Genomic DNA, 25,977 nt, shown 5'->3' on the forward strand with positions numbered 1-25,977 from the left:
ATTTCTAACCTAACCTAACTGTTCTCAAGACATTTAGAATAGAAATAGTCAATACATGTCATTATTGACAAAAAAATAAACACGTTGATAGTTATTTGACTGAAATAATTTGGGAAATTTTTAATTTTTTAAATTAATCATAAATTTTTCTGCGAAAAAATGATGACAAAACAGTTTCTGTTGAACTTTTGGCACAAACACATTTCAAATTTATGATTTCAGTCTAATAACTATTTAGTCAACATGTTTAATCTATGTCAATGATGATAGGTATTAATAATTTCGATTCCAAATATCTCGAGAAACGAGAGTATATACATTTGCGCGTAAAAACGTCGCAAATGTATATTTTTTTCCTCAGTAGTTTTATACAGATACGGACGAAAAGTTATTACTCTACAAACCAGTTAAAAAATATGTAGGTGGCGCCCTCTATATGTAGGAGTTACATTGACATCAAAATCAAATTTTTCATGTCAAAAAACTTCCAGACACCAATTTTCATCGAAATATTGACGTTACTAATAAATTATTTGGAAAAAATCGAAATAAAAATAGAAAGACAGAAAAGAAATTTCTACACCCTGTATCTCCGAAACTTAGCATTTTAGAACATTTATACAAACTTTTTTACTTATTTTCATCTGCAGAATATGCTGAGGAATTTTCCGGAATATAGTTCGGACCACCCTGTATAACATATTTTATTAATAATTTTAGCCGCCTAACGTTATTGAAGTGTCGGGAAGTATAGTGACAGCTTTAAAAGTGTCATTGTCAAGGTCGCAGTATGAACAGGTTTTGGATACAGTACAGTGGCTTACTTCCTCCCCTACTTTGAATGATTCACAGGGTGTTTCTAGGACTAATATCAGGTCTCAGCCGATACTTAGCGATATTACAGAGGAAGATACGGGTAAATTATTCGTAAATATTCGAACAATTATTTTTTTTTCTTACCGAGAATGACATTAAAATAATTCCAAGATATTTGGATGTATGTATCTCTGGAATAAATTATATATTTTTAGGTGTAACGACACTGAATATGGATCCCCACATCAGAGCAAAACTCTTCTCCCCTAGCTCCACCTCTTTACAAAAAAATACGAAAAACACATCACAAAATATTAATCTTTTAATAAAAGTAAACTTTGAACTGCCCATATTTACCATAGAACTGAGAGGTGATGGGCCCAACGGAGAGCAAGGATTGGTCGATTTAAGTTTTCAGGATTTTAAATTTAACTACGAAAAATCTCACAAATACGAGACAAACGTCTTGATATCTCTGAGGTCGATTTTTATGGAGGATTTGCTTCAACCCGAAGGATCAAGGTATTGTTACGTTTTTCGTCGGTTCCGTGTGGATAGAAAGTCACAATATATTTAAACACTATTTATTTAACACTAATTAACAAAAACAGTAACGATAAAAGACTTATAGAACTATTTACAAACGATTTATAACTAAGAATTTATTTTGAATTTTTGCGCGTCAACTGCCCTCTTTAGGCCACAGCCGCCGGCTTTTGTTCCTACAGCTAAAGGTCTCTAGAATAGTCCATAGATCGTTAGGTGCATAGAAAAGGTTTTGAATGTTCTCGTATGTACTACTCCATTCCAGTGGGACTCGATTCTTCTCTCGAATCTTCGAATGAATCATTACGGTGTCTATTCTTTAATGCGATGTTAAGGTCATCCGAGGGCGGGCCATATAGTTAGGTTAGGTCGAGTCCACACCGGTCCGCAACACTGCCCCTGAATGAAGGTATTTGCAAAGCTGGCCCCTGGTACATTGCGAAGTCTGGTAGAAATAGCAGTCTACAGTTTTCTCTCCCGATCTCAGCTTTGGGTTGTAGCAGCAAACAAGGATCTAGGATTCCCGTAAATCTGAACAAGACTTCAATCATGTTCCGGATTGTACGCCAACTCAAACCATCGAGTCCTCATGCCAGCTTCGGAATGGCTAATCGTGCAATGTTGTTGTTTAGCAGGGCTTCTCTCAGTTCAATCAGGGTTTTCCATAGATTGAGATAAGTCGGCTTACTCGGGGACCATTTCTTGGTGACCAGGTAAAAGATGTGTCTTGCTTGACCATGTGCATTGTCGGTTAGCCTCAAGACGCATCCAACCTCTGGATCCTGTCGGCGTAGTTCTCCGACACGCCCAAACTTCTCATTGAATGTCGCAGCGATTCCTCTGGACATCCGCAAATCTCGGGCCATACAATGAGCGAGCGAATAATCAGGCACGGAAAAGAGGTGTCGTTGATCTTCTTTGGTTACACCATAGCGAGCCTTCTCACTGCTGTTGTATCGGGCCATGAAATCGTCAAAGGACATCTCCGAATCAGGGGGATCAAAGCTGCAGGTTCTCACGGTCCCAGCACGATCTTCTATTTCGCCTTGGTAGGGGCTCAAACGGTTGAAATGGACTACCCTCGGTTTTCCTTTTGGCAATTTTCTGATACGGTATACGACGTCATTAATCCTATCCATGACTTCGTATGGCCCTTCCCACGAGGATTGTAGCTTCGGAGATAACCCACGACGTCTCTGCGGGTTGTATAGCCACACCAACTTCCCTGGTTGGTGTCCTCCATGCTCAGCTTGAATGTCGTAGTGTTCCTTCATTCGGTCACTAGCACTTTGAATATTTAGGCGGACTCGCTGATGGATGTCGTTAGGCCAGAAATGCCAACCCAAATATATTCTTTATGAAATACAAAGCGGCTTACCAACATTATTATCCCTTTACTAACACCTTTGGTGTATAAATAACTATTATTTACTTTAATAAAGTATTTTTTAGGCAACGTTCCATGGTTATATCTTCAAACGGATCGGATCCACCACCAAACACGACTTGCGTGTCAAGATCCTGCCCTGATATAACCTCACATCCTCACATTTCCGGTGTGATGCATGGATCTTTGCCCGATCACTTAGAAACGGGCAACGTCTTCGGGACGGTGCATATTCCCCAAAAAAATACAGAGTAAGTATCATATTATAACTGTGTAATTTTAATTATATAAAAGACACATTTACCGATACTTTTTGCTTTGAAAATTTAGGTGATTAAAAACCATATTTTTAGGAATTTCAGACCTGAAACATCTAATTATCCATCAACACCACCTCCAAGCCCCACTCATGGTCGTACGAGACTAGAAAAGAATCTTGTTCTTGTTTCTTCAATTATCGTGGATCCAGCTGCACCAAATTTCGACACCCAGTATAATTCCACCCACCGATCGACATCTGTGGACTTCAGTTGTCTGGATTTGGTGATAAGCGTTCCGTCTTGGGTTGTGGTTATAGATTTTTTTAGTGGTTCCAATTCATCCAGCAAATATTCTTCTAACACTAATCTGAGCAGCAGCACTGAAGAGAGAAAAGCAAGTTTAGAAAATAAACATAAAGTAAGTATACTCTTTTTTCTTCTAATGGTTTTAACTATTCTTTATTTCTTTTTTTCAGGCCTTGACAGATATTACAGTGTGCTCTCTGACAGTGGTTTTAGTCAAGCCAGACATGGAAATAGCCAGAGCGAACATATCCAGCGTTGAAATTCTAATAAACACTCGAGGATTATACAAAGAAGTCACTGGAAAATTAGGTTCTATGTCGCTGTTAGACATGACATTACACGGTCAAATCTATCGTGAAAGGTTCCTTACATCTGGGAAAGAAGCTTTTGCAGTTTCAATATATACGGTATAATATAAAGATTTATTCTTTAAACAGGGTAGGAATTAAAAATATGATTGTTGCAGGCATGCCAAGCGCTGAAAAAGAATATGATGCGCTATTGAAGTTGGATATGGCGTCAGTTATGTACGTTCACACTAAGCGGTTTGTAGCGGAAATACAGGCGTTTTTTAACAAGTTTATTGAAAGGCAGGCAACAGTGATGAAGGGTATACATGCAGCTACCAGTGGAAAATTAGTAAGTACTGAAACAATTTAGACACTTTGATTCAAACAAATTATAATTATAATGGTTCAACACACTGCTCACAATAGAAAATTATTTTTTGTAGGTTTCAAGTGAACCTTTCCGGTTGTCACTCAATCTCAAGGTTGGTTATCCAATAATCCTACTTCCTGTAAGCTCAAAATCTACCAGTTTACTCATCATTGACCTAGGACAACTCGTGATCACAAACACTTTCAAACTTTCTGGTGACGAAGGCACTATAAGCGTCTTATCCGATACAGAATCCAAAAAGAAGTGTCTCCTTGAGGTGATGCACATTGACTTAGAAAACATGGACCTGTACACAGGTATCAAAGAGAGTGAACTCAGTCCTTTAAAGAAATCTTCAGATAACAGCTTTAAATTTGGTTCGTCGTTTATTATGAGAAAAGGACCGTCTTTGTTAACGAAAAAGTTTGAACTAAAACTTCAGTATGAAAGGAACTTGTACAAAAACTTCTGTCACATCGTTGCTGATTCGAGTATATATGGAAATTTGTCTACTCTAGACGGAGCATTGGACTTACAACAGTACAAATTAATAAGAGGTTTATTGACTTATAATTTGGGTGAAGATACGGAAAGAATATTTCCTTCGGTCTATTTGAGGAGTGCTAGCATTGAGGTTATTGTTTTAATAGTATACATTTAACTCGAATTAAAAGAAAATAACATTACATTTGCATTTTTTGAACTACTCAATCGAATTTAATTATATTTTTTGGTCTTGGCTTGCAGAAGCAATCTAATATTTTTCGTTTGAGCCAAAGCTTTACCTTACACAATGTTAAATGTTTGGTTTAAACGAAATGTTATGTGTAAAAACATGCCATTTAAATCAATAGAGATAATATGAATTACTGGATTTAGGTTTATTTTAATAAATATTTGTTAATTTTGACGACAAATTTATCAATATATTATACTTTATATATTTTAGATGGAATCCAGAGAAGAATGGATTATATCATCCATAAAATTGAGCATGCAAAACGTTTCTTTACGTCTGGTAATGTCTCATGGATACCACTCACCATTAACATGTATCAATTTTATAAAATCTCATTTAACAGTTGAGACATTCAGTAATCTAAGTCAAGATGTTGACCTAGTTTCACAAGAAATTCTAGTTCTTGGTAAAATAAATCGAATACCAAACGTTATTTTGATAATACGCTTTTTCTTACAGATACAAGGTTTGAAGGTTCAGAACACGAGTCTAAAAACAATAATAACGTATTTACGAATATCCTGCAGCCTATAAAGAACTCTACAGGGTCCAGTGATCTTGTCCAAGCCGAAATACACAGCAGGAGACGGCAGGATCACATAAAAGTGACGATTTTACTGAATAACATGAGGTAAACGAAAGTAGTTCAAATGTACCGTTCTATATAATTCAATATTTCGATTGTTTTAGACTGATGGCGATATTTGATTGGTGGGAATCAGTGAGGGAGTTTATTTTCCAGGAGTTTGAGATTATTTATACCAGTCCTGAGCATCAGAAAATAACGAAAACTCTGAGTACTGGTCGAGATATTTCTTTTGAACTTAAACTAAACGTTACCGATTCTGAACTGGTAGTTGTTGAAGATTCATCTCAGTGGGATAGTAACGCAGTTATTTTAAAGGTAAAGCAATTTGAAAACACTAAATGTATTATGATACTGAGTGTTTTTTTTAGAGTACGACAGTGGTAAAATACCGACCAAACCATTTAGAAAAGCCGTTGTCCTGTAGCTTAAATAACTGTGAAATGTTTTCGTGTATATTGGGAATTGAAGATGAAACAGCCTTATCTATTATTGACCCGATCACTCTGAACATTGAAGTGGTTAAAGATGGTCTTATGGAAATACAGTTACAGTTTTTGACAGTTCGATTGTCTTACCATGACATGTGCATGTTCAAGTATGTTTATAACAGATAAAACATGTAATATACATTGACAAGATTTTCTCCTGATTATTGTTTCAAAGTTATAGTATCACCCTGTAGATAGTTTTCTAATAATTTATAAATTTTCTAGACAAATGTTGGACTCTTTACCAAAACAATTCATGACTGGACAGGAAAAAGAAATAGAAGAATCTCCTAAATTAAGAAATAAATTAAAGGTATTAATGGCGCTGGGTTTTAGCAACGAAGATTGTTTGAAAGCCTTGGAAATATGTGAAAATAGACTGGACGACGCAGCAATTTGGCTGACTCAGCATGCCAAAGTTAATTATAACATTAAACAGAAGAAAACTTTAGATATAAAAACCATTGAAGTAAGGACACACAATTATTGCACTTCTAGATGTTGTCTGTCAAAAGCATCTTTCTCCTTTGACAGACAGTTATTATATCATGTGAAATTCAACTAATCTGAACTTAGCAAACAAGAAAAAAAATATATAAATAACAGAAACCCGTTATTTTTAAATAATAGTAACAGTTCCAATACCAAATGTTATTTAGGAACAACAGCTGAGACTGTTATTTCTATAAAATATTGTTTTTAGATAACTTTTTGCTTCCCTTTAGTATCAATGCAGTTGTATGTGTATTGTGACTATTTGAAACACTTTTTGCATTGTATTAAATAATATTTGTTTTATTTTTATTTTTAGCTTAAAGCTAGTTGTATTTCCATCTGTATCATCGACGATTGTGGTGATTCTGATGTGCCCTTAATAGAACTATTGTTCTCTGATTTGGAATTCGTACAAACGTTGCCTGATATAAATTTTACAAATCCGGTTGGTTCTAATGGTTATATACACTGTTCTCTGGCTAGCGATTATTACAACAGGGTTCTTTCTGGATGGGAACCAATCATTGAACCTTGGATGTAAGTAAAATAAATATAAAACAGTAATTCAGAAAAAGTGTTTTTCTTTTATTATTTAGTTATCAAAAAAATATGTTGTACTTGGAAGTGTACACTTGAATGCTACCATATGAATGTACTTTACTTGTATCGTATTATCTGTTTTATCCAAGTTAAGTTGGAAGGCTTTATAACATACAAGTATACAGTATGGCTGCGTCCAAGTACACTTGGACCATGTCAACCAGGCTTAACCCACAACAAACAATTATTATAGTAACCACTGTATAATATTACTATTTTTTTCACAATTTTAGCTGTAAAATATCATGGGAGAAAAACATGCCACAAATGTTAAAGACCCGCCTCAAGCTAAAGGTCCAATCAGATCACACGTTAAACTTCAACATGACCTCCACCTTTATGGACTTGTACAGACAAGTTAAAGAAAACTGGATTAATGATTTCATGAAGAAGTCCAGTGTCGCGCAGAAAGGCACAATGAGTTTCAGAAGAAGGTCTCCTTTTATACCTTTTGCTTTAAAGAACGACACGGGTAGCAGTTTGAAGTTTACCTTGCTCTTGAGCAACTTGAATACTCCAAAACCTCTGATACCGAATAATGAGGATAACTGGATTATTGCGGAAGCTGGGGACACGATACCGTTTTCTTTTACTAACAGAGGTATGTTAAGAGGACACCTTAAAATTTTTATATATTTTAAAGTTCAATATACAAGGTGTTTTTTCAAAGTGTTTCCCTTATAACTTTCTTATTTTTTCAGATAAAAAAACGAGATTTGGTATGTATGTATATGACAAATCAGGATTGATTGACGTATTCAATTATTAGTTTTGGTCATCTACTGTTTCACCGGAAATTACTACAAATTTTGATTTTTAAATAGAACTCTCGATATTTTTTATTTTATTCGATAGAAAATGACATTCTGAATAGAATGACATTTTAAACGTCAACCTTTGACATATTTGCTTAAAAAATAGTATTTTAAAGTGCCATCTAAAGTGCCATGACTGTGATAAAACTACTAATTTTTAATTTCAGTCATTTCCGGTGAAACAGGAAGTGACCGAAAAGAATTGAGATCAATCCAAATTTATGTCCTATACTAACATACTAATTATCGTTTTTTTGTTTGAGAAAACATATTTTTTTTTTGTATTTTCATAGATAAATCAAGGTATCAAAATTCTCATAAATTGGAGCTGCACTATTTGACAGTCAAAATAGATGGATGGCACCCAGTTGAACCTATAACTATCGATAAAGTTGGCACGTATTTTAGGGATACTCCAGCAGATGTTCTTAATAGGGTATGTTTGATACTTCGATATAAAGAGTGTTTCATAAAAATCGTTCATTAAATGATGATTCTTTGATTTTATACAACGTTGAACTATGGTATATTATTTTTGAAATAAACCAATAAAACTGCGTATAAACAATGACACTTAATTTGTGCATGTAAATCCACAGTTTGTCCACATTATTCTTTGTAAATCTTAATATATTTCTGTAGAATATCGATATTCCACCTGGCAGAGTTGTTTTCGATGTGGCCTTGGAAGGATCAGCAAGAAAATTAGTTACAGTGAGGTCCGGACTAAGAATTACCAATAATTTACCTCACGCCATCGAAATGAAGTTGGAAAGTAGATTACCTCATGATTTCATTCCATTATGGGTAAGTATACGCGATCTCATCATATTGTTACGGATTCCGTGGGTCCACTAATTTAAACTCACGATAAAATACTTAACGAATTTATTTTCTCACTTTATACACAATTACTAACTTATAACACACAACAAACTAACTATTTATAAGATTCTTTCACCAAATTGTCCGATTTTCAATTTCCACGCGGTATATTCAAATTTCAAAAACTGTCTCAGTTGTCGATGGCTCCGGCTTATATACTCTAGCTGCGTTCGACATTACAAATCGCAGATGAGGGCGGGCAGAGGCCGAGTTAAATCACGTGATTGCGGAGTACGGAGCAGTGACGGAAGACGAACGTTTTCGAGCTGTCAGAGCCTTCTGTTCAAAAAAAAAAAAAATACTATAAATATAACCTATTTTCTGTGTGGTTCGGTGATATAACTTCAATTAAGAAAAAAGAAAAAGACTTTCCATTTAAATCTGCCTAAAATGGATATAAACACAGACCAGGCAATAGGTCTGATGTTAAATTTTGCGAACAGTATATTTTTTGACAGCAGTGATAGTGAAACAGAAGTAGAAAGAGCTCCAAGGGTACAACAATATGCTGAAGAAATTGTGCCACGACTTTCAGATAAAACATTTAAATCTCATTTTAAAATAAACCTTTGTACATTTGAAGACTTACTTGGCAAGTTATATAGCGTTTCTGACTCCACAGTTCATTGTGGAACAGTGCCTGTGCCACTTGATAAGCAACTTATGGTTACAATTTGGTGTTTGGCAAACTTAGAGTGTTTTCGGTGAGTTCTATTCTCAGAGTTATATCAGAGGCAATATGCAACTTTTATTAACCATGGTAAAATTCAAACCTTGTTTTAGATCTGTAGCTGATCGTTTTGGGATCAGTAGGAGTACTTGTTGGAGCATTTTATACAGAGTTTGTAATCTACTGCTAAAAGTAAATAAGAAATTTAAAATTATTTCTTGGCCAAGTCAAGTAAGGGCAGAAGAAATTGAAAGGGAGTTTAGGGCCATTAATGGATTTCCAGGTAATGTTAATTTCTGTTACAAATAAGCATTTGTGAAAAAATGAAATATCATTTTTAAGGTGTTACTTTTTACCACACTGTCTAATACACATAAAAAATTCAGTTTTTTAGTTTTTGGAGCAATTATTATTAATCAACGCAAACAGTCAATCAATGTAGTTTGAATACTGGAATCATATTAATTGGTCCTCTTTAACAAATATTTAAACAGTTTTTTTTTTTATTTTTTAATGAAGTAAACAAACTACATCGACAATATTAGTATCTGTACTCTTTAAAAATTTGGTACATCTTTAAAAATAATCTCCATGGGTATATTGATAAATGAATTTAAAATTACAAGAAAATGCATTTTCTACAGAAACTTGAAGTTATAGGTAAAAAATGGTATAATACAATTTGATAGACAATTAAATTGTGCATCTGATTCTCATAAAATATACAGGGTGTTCCGTTTAAATTAAACAAATTATTGCCGTTTAAAGCTAGTAATTGTTTAAAATAAAATTTTAGACACTCTGTATAAGGTAGTATAATTTTAATTATTGCAACACAATAACTCATCAATAAATAAACTTCAGTAAATATTTAGTATTAAAAACTTTGATATTCTTGGAGAAATGAAGCCTTAAAATTTTGACTGCAATTTCACAAAATTGAAAATATTTCAAAAACTGTAAGGTTTAAGTGTAATAAACCTTTATCAAATTTACCTTTATTTTAATCGTAGAAACTAAAAATGTAATAATATACAAGGTGATCCATTTAAAAAAATACAACTTTGATATTTTTTATTTATTTGGGACACTCTGTATCTTGTAAAAATATTTTTAAATTGTAGCTCTAATAGTCCTTCAACGAACCCAAAATTTACAATTTTTAAAAATCTAATCGTTTAGCTACAATACTCCGTGTCGTCTGTGGTCAACAACCCTGTATATCGAGAATCTATGGTTACTCTCGTTGAATTTGACACTTTATGCCAGTTTAATAATATATTTTCGTACTTTTATGCTAGGCATAAAAGTGCTTTACTCTTATGCCTAGGCGTTAAGATGACTTTTTTATATTGTCAATCACGTCGCAAAAGTTAATACTTTTATGACGTTTGAAAAATATGTACTTTTTTTGTACGTTTTGTACTCAACCTCACCACAAAAAGTATCATTTTTACTCCTAATAAAACAATATACAATTTTTTCATAATTTTAGCTGTAAAATATCGTGGGAGAAAAACATGCCACAAATGTTAAAGACCCGCCTCAAGCTAAAGGTCCAATCAGATCACACGTTAAACTTCAACATGACCTCCACCTTTATGGACTTGTACAGACAAGTTAAAGAAAACTGGATTAATGATTTCATGAAGAAGTCCAGTGTCGCGCAGAAAGGCACAATGAGTTTCAGAAGAAGGTCTCCTTTTATACCTTTTGCTTTAAAGAACGACACGGGTAGCAGTTTGAAGTTTACCTTGCTCTTGAGCAACTTGAATACTCCAAAACCTCTGATACCGAATAATGAGGATAACTGGATTATTGCGGAAGCTGGGGACACGATACCGTTTTCTTTTACTAACAGAGGTATGTTAAGAGGACACCTTAAAATTTTTTATATATTTTAAAGTTCAATATACAAGGTGTTTTTTTCAAAGTGTTTCCTTTATAACTTTCTTATTTTTTCAGATAAAAAAACGAGATTTGGTATGTATGTATATGACAAATCAGGATTGATTGACGTATTCAATTATTAGTTTTGGTCATCTACTGTTTCACCGGAAATTACTACAAATTTTGATTTTTAAATAGAACTCTCGATATTTTTTTTATTTTATTCGATAGAAAATGACATTCTGAATAGAATGACATTTTAAATGTCAACCTTTGACATATTTGCTTAAAAAATAGTATTTTAAAGTGCCATCTAAAGTGCCATGACTGTGATAAAACTACTAATTTTTAATTTCAGTCATTTCCGGTGAAACAGGAAGTGACCGAAAAGAATTGAGATCAATCCAAATTTATGTCGTCTACTAACATACTAATTATCATTTTTTTTGTTTGAGAAAACAGATTTTTTTTGTATTTTTACAGATAAATCAAGGTATCAAAATTCTCATAAATTGGAACTGCACTATTTGACAGTCAAAATAGATGGATGGCACCCAGTTGAACCTATAACTATTGATAAAGTTGGCACGTATTTTAGGGATACTCCAGCTGATGTTCTTAATAGGGTAAGTCTGATACTTCGATATAAAGGGTGTTTCATACAAACCATTCATCAAATGATGATTCGTTGATTCGATTAGACAACGTTGAACTGTGGTATGTTATTTTTGAAATAAACCAATAAAACTGCGTAAAAACAATGACGCTTCATTGGTTCATGTAAATCCATAGTTCGTCTACATGATTCTTTGTAAATCTTAATATATTTCTGTAGAATATCGATATTCCACCTGGCAGAGTTGTTTTCGATGTGGCCTTGGAAGGATCAGCAAGAAAATTAGTTACAGTGAGGTCCGGACTAAGAATTACCAATAATTTACCTCACGCCATCGAAATGAAGTTGGAAAGTAGATTACCTCACGATTTCATTCCATTATGGGTAAATATAAGCAACCTCATCATATTTTATGATATACTTTGTTTTTTTTTAGTTACCAACAAAAAATTGTACACTAGAACCTAAAGGGTGTCTGGCTTTACCTATAGCGCATGCCCATTCTTTGATAAACATTAGACCAACAGGACTAGCTCATCAATATACGTTTTCTAATACTACCCTGATGTGGAACGAATCTTTGAGTAGTCAAAGAATACAAAGTGGAGCCTGTCATACACACAAGGGAGACAACTACAGGTTATAATTTAAACATTAAATCTGTGGTTATAGATTATATCTTGTTAAGCATAAAGTCTGTCCAACGAGTCAGGAAACATTTTGACAGATGACAGTCCGTAACTGTCATTTTACGACGTCATCTGTCAAAAATTACTGTCAGTCGTGTATTCTTTCGATGGAAAGACTTTGTAACAATTTATTCTTGCTGACCAGAGAAAATCTTCAGTTTTTAATGTTCATTTCATTTAATATTCTAGATTTTGCGCTCAATCGTTGCGGGAAAAAGTCTTGGTTGAAAGAAACATGAAAATTGAACAGCCTATGCACCAGATTGTTTTAATGCCACCACTGATGTTGGTGAATCTTTTACCACTAGATTTACAGTATGCATTAGCTGGAGATAGCAATGTTATTAAACCAGGATGTAGCGCAGCATTGACACATGTAACTCCTATTGAAAATGAAACATTCTTTGTTTTGATTGAGTATAATTTTTAGGTTGATCTAGAGCAAGATATGTATTTAGAAATTAGGTTGGAAAATTTCAAGATGAGTAGTCATTTTGTTATAGTCCCGGGAATAACGCAACAAGCCTATAAAATCAAATTGGAGGATTCTAAACAAAGAAAATTGTATCTAACAGCTGAAGTTTCATTAAATAGGGACGCAAAGATCAAGGTATATCTTATAAATTTTTATACAAACATGTTAAATAAAAAAGAATTACCTTATATTTTTATAACTAAGTTAGTCGCGATATATAAGCGATATATTTTTTTAGATATCCATTCTGGCCTCGTATTGGATTGTAAATAGAACAGGACTTCCGATCGTTTTTAAACAGTCGGGAACCTCCATGGAAGCTGCAGGACAGTTTGATGAGCACGAGCAAGCCAGAATGGTCTCGCCTTTGCTTTTTAGTTTTTTGGAACACGATACTAGTCAAACCATAAATGCTAGAGTCGGTAAAAGAGTCGTCTGGGATGGGACACCACAAGTAAGTGTCATATTCGAAGAATATTTGCAGATAAAGCATTTTTTAAATGTGGTACATTTGAACTACTAGGCTTGAAGTATTTTCTACATTAGTTTGTCACTGCCATATCTTCTGTCTTTAGAAAGACTATTTCTAATAATACACTCACCGGCAAAAAAAAAACGGCCACTAAAAACTAGTCCCAATTTCAAAGTCGGATTTCTCGCGAACCACTCATTAGATTTTGATGATTTTTTTTTTAAATTGTAAATTAATTTCTTCTTAACGGATGCTACGTCAGAAATTTTGATTCCGAATTTATTTTGAGCATATATATATTTACTACCGCTGCTGCACCCTACAGGGTGTTACAAAGTTCGGGCAAAAAACTTCGTCTTATTGTTGTGCTCTGTATATCCTCAAAATAAATTCGGAATAAAAATTTCTGACGTAGCATCCGTTAAGAAGGAATTAATTTACAATTTAAAAAAAATCATCAAAATCTAATGAGTGGTTCGCGAGAAATCCAACTTTGAAATTGGGATTAGTTTTTAGTGGCCGGGTTTTTTTGCCGGAGGGTTTATATTATTTTGTATTTTAATGATACATTTGAACTATTATGCTTGAATTAATAATATAGAAGCAGACTATATCTAATAATAGATTGTTTTGTATTTAATAGTACATTTGAACTACTATGTTTGAAGTATTTTCTATGTTAATTTGTCAGTGTTATACCTTCTTTCTATGGAAAGACTATATCCAGTAACAGAGAGTTTTGAATTTTAGTGGTGTTCAAATTTTCATGTAAGAAAAGGCACACAATATCGCAAGTTATACGTAACTATACGCGAGGATAGGTCAGATAGAGTCTTCATCATAGGAATCGAAGTACGATTTGGTAGAGGCAAATACAGAAATACCACGATCATATTCATATCGCCCAGATTTCAACTACACAACAAAAGTTCCTATAAGTTAGCCTTTGCACAGTCGCATATGGTCAAAAATTCAGTAAGTATTTTTGTAGTTTTTTTTCCTACGAATTACACATCTTTAATTAATTTTAGATCAACAGCCCACAGAGTAGAAAAGCTTTTATGAAAGCTGTGCCAAATTCTCATTTGCCTTTCCATTGGTCTGTCCTAGACAAGCCTTTGCTTCTCAGCGTTTCGATTGAAGATATTCCTGATTGTGGATGGTCAGGAGGATTCCAAATCGACACAGACAATTCAATGCATATAAATATAAGGTATAGTCAGACCATTTTTAGGGTTCCGTACCCAAAGGGTAAAAACGGGAACCCTATTACTAAGACTTCGCTGTCCGTCCGTCCGTCTGTCACAAAGGTCTATCTTATGAACCGTTATAGCTAGATAGTTGATATTTTCACAGATAATGTATCTATGTTGCCGCTATAAGAACAAATACTAAAAACAGAATTAAATAAATGTTTATAAACAAAAAAGTACTTTCACTAAACATTATCTTTTAAGTAAGAATTTTACATAGAATCTTTCAAGTCCTCGGTGGCCGCGTAGTTAAAGCGTTAGGACTTTACGCTGCTATGACGTTGGAGCCGTAATAAGGCAGGTTCGAATCCTAGTCAAGGCGAGTTTTTTTAATCGTTTTTTTTTTAATTTTTACATATTTTTACATATATATTTTTACTTTTTACATATTTATTTTTGATTATATTGACAATTTTTAGTAATGTGTTTCTTCATTTTTTTTAAATTACTTATACGCGCATTCAAAATTTCAGCTAAATCGGAAAAAAAGTTCATAATAATATAGTGCCTAATGTTGTATAGATAATGAATGGTACGGAACCCTTCGTGCGCGAGTCCGACTCGCACTTGACCAATTTTTTTTATAGAGATGCCAATTCGAGAGTATACTTTCTTCGTCTCGAAGTTGTTCTACAGGGTGCTACATATTATGTGGTGTTTACTGATGCTGACACCATGCCGCCTCCTATAAGAGTAGATAATTTTTCCGAAGTGTCTATTATATTTGGACAGAGTGGTTGTGAATTGCTTAGTACAGGTAGATATATTTACAGTCTGTTCAGCAAGAGAATATCACTCTTGACACTTCAGAGAATGCCACGTTATATTATGTTAACCTAAAAAAACACTATATCTCTACCATTTTTTAGCAAGAGCGCATTCTAGTGTGCCTTACGCTCTGGATGAACCCACCAAAGCGAATTACATAAAACTGATAGCTCCAGGAGGCGTAACCCATGCGTATAATCTCAACAACTTAGGCCCGACGGAGGAATTAACCTACGAAAATTTCATATATATTGCTTTCGTGGGAACGTTTAAAAAGTAAATATATCTGTTGTTTAAATAATGTCTAAATTAAAGGTGGGTGTGTTTCAGTCATCAGAAGGTGAAAGATCCTCAAGAAGTGGAATGCCAGGAATTGGTGTTGGATATAGGACGAAACAATAAAGTTATTTTGGCTAGGAAGATACCTGGGCAAAGATCTCAGCTGTGGAAATTTACATCCGAAGGTAAATTTTTGAAATATACCATTCGAAAAAAAAAACGGCATCAAAGACGGCTGGGGAATAATAATCGATGATAATTCTGGCGAGGCTAAGCCCTAGAAGTGATTTACCCCATACTCTTATTTATTTTTTCATGGCGCTTACTGCCAGTTGGCCTTAAGAAGGTTGTAATTTATTTTTATATTGAGTAAAAAGATTTTTAAATGGTCTAATTTAAAATTTGGGAAAACAAATCTTTGGAAATAGATTTGTATCTCTGGAAACGTTCTATCCTTTTTTAATATTTCTATAATTAGTGTTCATTTTTGGCAAGTTTTATATCAATTTTTTGTTAATCACGTCCAGAGATTGACCTCGCCAAAATTATCATCGATTGTCATGCCCAGCCGCCTTTGACGCCGTTTTTTTTTTTCGATCATACGGTAGATTTGGAGCATATTGCAACACTATCTAAAGTATGTCCAGAGAGACATGGGACGCTTTATGCAGACAAATCCAAAAATTGAAGAAAATAAAGTCTAGTCTTTTGAGTTAAAATGACTATAACTGTTGACTGTCATATATTCTCTCATTTGTAAGACTATAGTCATTTACTACTGTTAAAGTCTGCAAAGTCATCGTTCAAACTATATCTTTATTTTTCACTGTTTTCCAGGTTATCTGCAACATGAAGGAAGTAGTCCTCCTACACATCCGAATTCTCCAGTATCCCAGAGCAACATCTTAGTGTTAGATATAGCGGATACTGCTCCACAACCCAGCTTTCTTACGAGGTAACATGTCTGTGCTTTTAAGATCATATTATGACGAGAGATACATATAATATGCTTTCATTTCTTTTACAAATTCGTATTTTAAATTACTACATAACTGCTACTTAAAGACTACTATATTATAATTACTACTACTGTATGATCGAATAAATAAAAAAAAAACGGCGTCAGCGATAGCTATTATATGAAGATCGCTGTCATTTTATATGTAAAATTATATGGAGAATGTCGTTGATGTTCATTCCCAAGCCAACTGGACGCCAGTTTTTTTCGATCATGCTGTATATTGTAATATACTACTATATTATTCAAATATGCTAATGAGCCACCCTCGTTCCATTTGAAAAAATTGAGATATGATTAAAAATATGATTTGGCCATCTTTTAACCGGCCAGGATAAGACACGAAAAACATTAGACAATCAAATCAATTTTTCCGAGGTTCCTTGATTAAAAACTAGTGTTTTTAACACAACCATGGTACTCTAGATTGAAATTTAAAATAAGGGTTTTTAAGCGAAAATGTCAAAAGTTTACATATTGTCATTCTACTTAGAATGCAATTTTCTATCGAATTGTGTATCCATTTTGTGCTCGGATTTGTTCCTTTATTCTCGTTCGTTCTCTGAGAACGTTATACAAAAATAAAATTTTCAGCATTTTATAAAACTATGGTAATCGCAAAACAATTTCCGATGCACGTGATCAAGTTTGAGTGACAAGCTATGGCGACAGCGCTGCCAGATTGTGATGGATTTATGAGATGAATCTTAATTTAAAATTCACAAACATATTATATCATTTTTTAAAGAGTTTTACGTTCTGTTTTTAATTTAATAACTAATATTTTAGTGATTAATTGATTTATCTGTTTTATAACTTTTTTTACTTATTACATATTGGCAAAAACTAGTCCATTATGAAGATTACTATAAGCGTTAATATATTTATTGATGTACATCTTACAACGCCATAAATAACAAGTAAGAGGGTGCTATTAATGCACAAACTAATAATCACAAAATTTAATAAAAACTAACTTTGAAAGTGGTATAATGTGCTTATCAATCAAACTTACTTTTCTGACTGCAGTCAAGGGTAATAAAGAACCTTTATTGTCACGTTCTCGTTCAAAATAGTTTTAAAAAACAGGGAAGCTACAAGCTCTTTGCTTCGGCATATTTTCAACACACAATTTCAAGAAATGCAATACAGAAACTCGAAAATTTAGTTCTTAAAAGAACTGTTTCTGCTTAAAAGTGCAATTTTAAAAAAAAATACTATGAAAATAGGCAAAAAACCACACGATATTATACAAAATAATGACTGACACTAGGATAATTGTCAAATAATAAAGGACAACGTTGCTGAACACGGCGCAATGTGACCAACATAGCGATAATAAAATTCGGTTTAAACTAATTTTTGCAGCTTTAATCTAAATAAAATAAATCTGTATAAAGTAAAATGAAGAGCTGCTCGGTGTCTTAAATTATACAACACATTTAAACATTTTTGCCAAAATTTCATTTAGTCAGGTTGATAGACTTTAGTGTCAATGTCGATATGATTGATGGCGTGCATCGGAAAATGTTTTGCGATTACAATAACTAAACTTTTCAATAAAGTCTATTATAATTATATTTATCGCTCGTCACATGCTATTAAGCTTCATCTAACGCTATATCTGTCTGTGTATACCATCAGACCTGCGCTTGTTCTAACCTACACCGGTGCAGGGTTCGTTCGCAATGTCAGAAAACTAAACCCGCATTGTCCAAGGCGTTTTCTCTGATTTCAGCCATGTTAATTTTAATTCTGGTACTAGTAGTAGTAGGAGATTCCATAGGAAAATGTCTAATTCTGTTAGCAGACTCGCTTTGCGAAAAATAGATCGCAGAAGGTTGTCGACGCAGAGATGGCGCTTTACCGGCGAAGGGAGGTTATGTTGCGACCACTACAACATGTGCGTGCAGTCGGAGGATGGATTCTTCGGACTCAGAGAAGGTAAAGTCTGACTATTTAGAAATCGGTCTAAAACGATCTATTAGAAATATAGTTCATGTCAAATAAACTGTTACGTTAGTTACGTGGTTATGCTTGACCGGCACAGCGTTGCCCACTTTTTCATATTTTCTTTTAATCAAAATATTTTAGGAAACAAAAATAACTTAATTACAAATTATATTATTATTTACATCAACAAAACTCACCTCCTTAACAGAACTTAAGGGACACAAAGGGCCATTACTACTGCTTTCCTGTTCAAAGGGGCCATTTCCTGTGTTTCCTGTGTACACCATAAAATAATTAACTAGAAAGAAGTGTCAACTCTGTGTTAAATCGTGGAAACACGATACGCCACCAAAAGCCTTCGTTGTCGTCTGGAGAACTAATTTTCCAATTGACAGGTTGACATGATGGCTTCATTTTTATTTCCCTTTCCGGTTATTCAATGGCGGGCCCTCTTTCAGTTTAAATGTATTTTGTACACTTTCTTATCATAAATAAAACAAAATAAAAATTTATTCAAACATATTTATTTGAAATATGAGACAACGTGACTAATAAATATAAAAATAAAGAATTGAATGATTTCAGTTTTAACGTAAATTAGTACGGTATAAGCATGACTTACAGTAATTTGTAAATAAATACACGTATTCAGGAACATGAAAACGGGAGCCTTAGTATACAAAACCCTGAAAACAGAAAAACAAACTTTTTTATACTAAAATTAACAATGTAAAAATATCACTAGGTATAAATAAATAATTATTCCCAAAGAGACCTGGTTTATAAATCCAAAAGAAGCAAAAAGAGACTTTTAGTCGGATAACAATCATATTGTATCAGTCAGATTTACTGTATTATTGACAATAAATCGCACATACTCACACATACTGGAGATAACTAATGTTGGCTATAGTTAAAAATGATCTTACCTTGCTGTAAATTGTTTCCATTTTCCAAAAAATCGCCGATTATAAACATATAACAAAATTTTCTTGCATCTAAAAAATATAGAAATAGTGTTTATTTACTACCTATTTTTAATATACATGGGACATACCTAGTACTGCAGAAACGTTTTTTTCTCCAGGATTTTTCATGTAATATATATTTTATATGCTTTATTACCTTTATATTTATAAATTTCGGCCGAAATATCAAATTGAATTTACAAAACAAAAACTAAACGGAGAGAATTAAAATTTGTTCTAGAACAAATCTGTCAATTCTAAACTGTGGAGTTAGACAATAGTTAGACAGAAACATTGCTGTCCTTGTCTAGGCGGCCATACTTCCGGCCATACTAAACTTTTCACTTGCTGTCCTCCATTCACGTAGTAGTGCAGCTCTGAACTGTTCAAGAACGCGATACTCTCACTCCATTCAATTGAGTCATAAAGTTCAGAACTGTTCCGCGCCATATGAAGGCACCAGGCTATCGCGCACAGCTCCTTTCAGAACCGTTCTGAGTAGCCCAGGACGTAAAGCTCTGGAACTTGAAATTTGCGAATGGAGGACAGCAACTGTCACCCCCCTGGTGTACACTTCGCACTAAAAGAGGTTCTAAAAAGAACAATGTTCGACTGCAAGGTCTGATCTCTAAAATTTTTATATGATAACACAATTTATTTAAACCAAAAACTCGTAATACAATACTAAAGTGTCAAAACGAATGACAATGTCAGGAAATAAATAAATAAACCTGGCAATTTTACAATTTTTACAGCAGAGCTACCACCTGAATCCCCAGCGGGAAATTTAAATTCCAGTTAGTCAGTCCGGCGCCGAATATGTCCATGGTTGGCAACAATGAATTTAAAAATCGCGCTCTCAATTACGTAACTAAAAGTATAATTGGTATCGCTTATAGATGCGTTAAGGCTAGAGTTTTCTAAATGTTTGAATTAATTAAGTTATTTATATTATCGGAGTATTAGAATATTAGAATGATTATTATATTTGTATATTATCTCATTAGGTTCTGCGGCGGTTTTGGGTCTACCTCAGCCTGTCTGTCATAAGTTGACGGACAAAGGAATACCAATTGAACAAGCAGTGGAGCCGCAAAGACTGAGGCCTGGTTCTGGCGTCTTGACAATAAACATTAATATGGATGGTCCCACCCAGGTAGTTTTTTAATTATATATCTAACTCTCTCTAAACTTCCAATTTATATTGTTGCTATTATTAACAATATTTTTGTCTCAACTAACTGGATATTATTTGAAGGTGATTACTATCATGGATGTCAAAGAAAAGAGAGTCTATGCTCTGTCCGATGACAGAGAGTGGGGAACTATATCTCAGAGACCAAGATTAACTGTAGGAGAGGACGAAGACACTGTAAGTAAACTTTTAACTTGCTGTGACAATGAAACCTATTCTAGGGAAATAACTGTTAAATAAATTCGGTCCAACAAAGAGGATACATGACAGTGACAGTGCTGTCATTTTAGTTTATAAGTAAATTGTATTTCCTGTCATTTTCTGGATGTCGTCTGTCTAAATCTTTTCTAACTTTTTTGGATAGACTTTATTCATTTCAAGGAGTTTATTTAGAACTGGTGTCATCGCAAAATGACATTTAGATTTAGTTTACTGAGACACAGTTTGTAAATATGCCTTCTTTGTATTACTTCCGACATTATTGATATGGTAATCAACTTTTACACTATATCAACAAATAAATTAAAGTTTATACCGGGTGCGCCTCAAAAGTGTCTCACCTCTATAACATTTTTATTTTTTTATTTAAAAAAGCAAGATTTGGTATGTTACTATGTGACATAAATTAGGATTGATTGACGTATTCAGTTGTTGTGTTGGTCACTTCCTGTTTCACCGGAAATTACTACAACTTTTGATAGAAAATGACACCTGAGTACAATGACATATCATATGTCAACTTTTGACATTTTCGCTTTAAAAAAAATCGTATTTTAAATTTCAATCTAGAGTGCCACGGCTGTGTTAAAAACACTAATTTTTAATTAAGGAGACTTGGAAAAATAGATTTGATCGTCTGTTTTTAGCGTCTTATCCTGACCGGTTAAAAGATGCCCAAATCGTATTTTAAATCATCTCAATTTTTTCAAATGGAACAAGGGTGGCTCATTAGCATATTTAAAAAAAGCATTTTTTACAAATAATTTGGTACCCCACACTTGGTATTTCGAGTCAAATTATCGTTATGATCCGCATTTTACAATTTCAAATAAACCATATGCGAAAATGTCAAAAGTTGACATATGATATGTCATTCTATTCAGAGTGTCATTTTCTAAGGAATAAAGTAAAAAAATACCAAGGGTGTCATTTAAAAATCAAAAGTTGTAGTAATTTCCGGTGAAACAGGAAGCGATCAAAAACATTTGAATACGTCAATCAATCCTAATTTATGTCATATACTAACATACGAAATCTTGTTTTTTTATCTGGAAAAATCAAAAAGTTATGGAGGTGAGCCACTTTTGAGACGCACATGGTCTAGCTAAGCTGAACGATTATTTGCAGAAAAAGGACAACAGCGAGTTACAGTTCAACCTGAATTTGAAGGGCATCGGAATCAGCGTTGTTTCCCGCCAAATTCCAGAAGAGCTGATCTACGCCCATTTTTCGAATATCATAGGCGAAACTGTCATTACACCCCGTAATAAACAGTTTTGTATCAGCGTCAAAGATTTACAAATCGATAATCAGGTAAGGCCCAAGAGAAATAAGTTAACCTAGAGTAGTTCTAACATAATGAAACAACTATATGTTTAGCTATTAGACGCACCTGTACCTGTTGTCTTATACGTCACACCACCAAGAACCACTGAAGAAGCAGAAGATCATCTACCAGCGATAGATTTGAAGTCAGAAATACAAGAGCAACAGAATAACAACGCTGTGATATTTAAAGTAATCTTAATCTCTATTTTTTTTAAATAACTTTCTTAACATATATTTTTTTAGTATTTTATTTTGAGTCTTCAAAAAATCACCGCTATAATCGAGGAAAAGCTTTTATTAAAGCTGTTCGCTTTTGTTGGATTGCATATCGATCAAGAGGAAGTCATAAATAGGGATGAAAATGACTATGAAACTCAGAGGTTGTTATCGGAAGTTTCAGCTGCCAGTGCTAAAAGGTGAATGAAGTATAGACATTTGTTATAATCTGTTTTATTATGAAAAACATAGCAAATTAACTTATTTTTAAAAACAAGTCAAACACAAAATAGTCCAAGAAAATAGGCCTTGAAATAGGAAGATTTGGTAAAAACTTGAATTTTCGAAATTTCGGAGAAATGACTAGGAAAAAAGTTCAAATTGTAGAGCGTTCAATTTTATATAAAAATGGTCTCTATACTTTTTTTTGTTCAAATCAAAATTAACCGAGATAGGGTGGCTAAAAGCTAGGAGACAACTTTCATTGAAACATTTTTAGACGACCATACCAAATTGGAAAAATTCCTTTACTTGTATGGGCGGCTATACGTGCCTCGCGGCGCCAATTTTTTTCAAAGTCCCTACCGTATCTCTGAAATTTGGAAAAAAACACTTTATTTTTATTTTTCACTCCTGCTCGGGGTGAATTTAAAAAAATCTTAATTGGAATTTATAATTTCCCGAACAAATTGAATAAAAATGTTAAATACATGAATTTTTCAGCGACTTATATATATTTTTTTAAATTTAATAATCATCCCCTAGCTTCCAGCCACCCTATCTCTGTTAATTTTCATCTGAGCAAAAAAAGGATAGAGATCAATTCTATGTAAAATCCGACGCTCCATAAATTTTATTTGAACTTTTTTTTTCTAGTTCATACCGTTTCTCCGAAATTTCGAAAAAATAATTTTATTTATTTATTTCACCCCTTCTCGTGGATGAATTGAAAAAGTCTTTCGCAATTCGTTTTTAGATCTTTCAAAGTAACTTATAGAAAAATTAAAGTTTTTACACCAAAGGCCTATTTTCTCGGACTAAAAAACAGTTTACAGCACTTGAACTTATTTATTGTTATCTTCGCTACAACATTTACATTTTAACATGTTTTTTTTACATTTTCAGGTATTATTTTGGTGTATTGCAGCTTAAACCAGGCGAGATAAGGTTAAGTGTGAGAACAGCAGGTAAACTATCCGGTAGTTTACACAAAATCAAGAAAAAACTGGGGCTAACCCTCATAAACTTTGAGGACGCCACTATCACCTTGGACTCTTTCGAGAGAAAGCATCCGTTCGAGACCAGCCAGTTCTTGTACAACAGCATTATCAAGCATTTCAAAGTCGTAAGTAGAGCTGGGAATTCTAGTTCCTTGGGAGGAACTAGTTCCTTAGTTCTAGTTCCTCCAGAGGAATCGTTCCTCGAACTAGACCTTTAGTTCACAATAGTTCCCGACTAACATTGACATCCCCCTTGCTTGCTAATGCGTTTCGTTGTCAGTCAGAACTATTCACAGTATAATCTGTATAATTTTTATAATGTACGGAGATATAACGAGACGTGTAATTGTGTATGTTAAAAACATATATAGGTAAGTTTTATTGCAGATAAAAAAATAAAAAAGAAACTCAAATCAGAGTTTAAAAAACTAAATCACAAATCAATTGGAGCAAATATTACAAAAACTTTACGAAAAATTGCATTTTTCCTCACTTCAAGCTTTTTGTTTTTGTCTAAAAATTCAGAATATCTACTTCGTTTTATAAGATATTTCTTAATTTTAGGGACCTAAAGTGAAACATTCCCATAAAATATTTAAAAACAAACTAAAAATCAAAAACAGTATCCACGACAATTTTCTGTGTGGCGATAGACAAGGCCGAATCCATCGTCGTCGCCTTGTATTATATCTCGGATCTGCCGATTGAATAGATTCCCGTGAACTAGTCTTTTAATTAGTTCCTCTATGCCCGGATCCGATAACATACGGCTGGCACTCCCCACGTCTGCCTAGCATCAATCGCGCTGGCTGATCCATACGTAAACTAGTCTTTTATTTAGTTCCTTTAGGTCCGGATCCGATACCATACGGCTGGCACTCCCCACTCCTGCCTAGCATCGATCGCGCTGGCCCGATCCGTACGTACGTAAACTACTCTTTTATTTAGTTCCTCTAGGTCCGGATCCGATAAGGTACGGCTGGCACTCCCCACAGCTGCCTACCATCGGGCTACGCGCGCTGGCCGATCCGTCGCCGTCGCATATTATTATATATCGGTCACAGTCTCGATCCCGGAATAGGTCCTGAGGAACTAGTTCATTGAAAAACCAGGAACTAGTTCCTTTCATTCCGGGATCGGAATAGTTCATTCGAACTAGTTCGTTCTCGAATTACACACCTCTAGTCGTAAGTACCATACAATCGAAAAAAAAACGGCTGATCGTTTTTGACGTCGTTTTTTTTCGCTCATACGGTAGAAACTCTGATTTATGCATGTCTTTCTCATAGATACAAAAAAAAATTGTGTAATAACTTTATCCACGAAGTTTATAGGCTCTAGATTGACGCTTGTATTTGATACAATTTCAGGAACTAGTATGGCAAGCAGCCGTCATTCTCGGTTCAGTGGATTTTATCGGCAACCCTATGGGCCTGATGAATGACGTTTCTGAAGGTTTTTCCGGTCTAATTTACGACCGCAATGTCGGGGCATTGGTTAAAAACGTCACTCACGGCCTGTCAAACACCGCTGCCAAAGTAACCGAGTCTCTGAGTGACGGTTTAGGGAAAATCGCCATGGACGACTATCACGAGGAAATGAGACACAAAATAAGACAGGTAAGATATTTAAAGTTATTTCTATACAAGTATCGTTTCTGCAAAAAATAAAATGACTAATAACAACCATAGATAAAGGAAACAAGTTTAGATTGGAATGTTCGGGTTGCCACCAAAACTTATAATTGTTTTGTGGTGCATACGTTGTAGGGCGCTGCTATAGCGGTCGCTAAGAACAACCGCAAACAAAAACAGAAATAATTTTCTCTTCTCAAAGCCAGAATCTTAAAAAATATATAAGATATTTCAAAATTTAAACTGCCCTCATTGAAAAACACCGAAAAGTGTTTAAAGCGTCCATTTTCAAAGTAATTATTGCTATCTTGTGAGTTTAATTTAAATTTTATTTACTCAAACCCGTAATAATTGTGAAAAAGTGGCATTAAAAACTTATAAAAGCTGTGTGAACTGTGAACTGCAAAAACCATCGTGGATCGTGGCATAACGTCGGTTTCCAATATTTAATAGATATTTTATATATGTCCTTATATAAAATAAAGTTTCTTATATGTAACGTACTGTATTTTATTTAAAAAATTAAA

At 33.9% G+C, this 25,977-nt stretch overlaps 1 protein-coding gene across 1 annotated transcript in view; it reads left to right on the forward strand.

The window, feature by feature from the left end:
- Positions 1-25,977, forward strand: part of LOC115877755 (vacuolar protein sorting-associated protein 13D-like) — a 55,235-nt gene that overhangs the window by 24,024 nt on the left and 5,234 nt on the right. Inside the window, 34 exon segments of the mRNA XM_030894058.1 lie at positions 721-916; positions 1,032-1,338; positions 2,815-3,000; positions 3,103-3,427; positions 3,486-3,701; positions 3,703-3,954; positions 4,049-4,609; positions 4,925-5,120; positions 5,174-5,345; positions 5,405-5,618; positions 5,672-5,898; positions 6,017-6,260; positions 6,603-6,823; positions 7,120-7,487; positions 7,995-8,137; positions 8,344-8,508; positions 12,199-12,401; positions 12,641-12,827; positions 12,882-13,061; positions 13,165-13,380; positions 14,149-14,373; positions 14,430-14,611; positions 15,239-15,408; positions 15,521-15,695; positions 15,750-15,883; positions 16,536-16,653; positions 18,455-18,660; positions 20,645-20,793; positions 20,896-21,009; positions 22,180-22,365; positions 22,432-22,569; positions 22,624-22,796; positions 23,722-23,941; positions 25,187-25,435. Of these exon segments, the coding sequence (XP_030749918.1) occupies positions 721-916; positions 1,032-1,338; positions 2,815-3,000; positions 3,103-3,427; positions 3,486-3,701; positions 3,703-3,954; positions 4,049-4,609; positions 4,925-5,120; positions 5,174-5,345; positions 5,405-5,618; positions 5,672-5,898; positions 6,017-6,260; positions 6,603-6,823; positions 7,120-7,487; positions 7,995-8,137; positions 8,344-8,508; positions 12,199-12,401; positions 12,641-12,827; positions 12,882-13,061; positions 13,165-13,380; positions 14,149-14,373; positions 14,430-14,611; positions 15,239-15,408; positions 15,521-15,695; positions 15,750-15,883; positions 16,536-16,653; positions 18,455-18,660; positions 20,645-20,793; positions 20,896-21,009; positions 22,180-22,365; positions 22,432-22,569; positions 22,624-22,796; positions 23,722-23,941; positions 25,187-25,435 (7,218 nt within the window).

This window comes from Sitophilus oryzae, unplaced genomic scaffold, assembly GCF_002938485.1.
Source record: "Sitophilus oryzae breed Bouriz unplaced genomic scaffold, Soryzae_2.0 scaffold_1498_pilon_pilon, whole genome shotgun sequence".
Lineage (NCBI taxonomy): Eukaryota > Metazoa > Arthropoda > Insecta > Coleoptera > Curculionidae > Sitophilus > Sitophilus oryzae.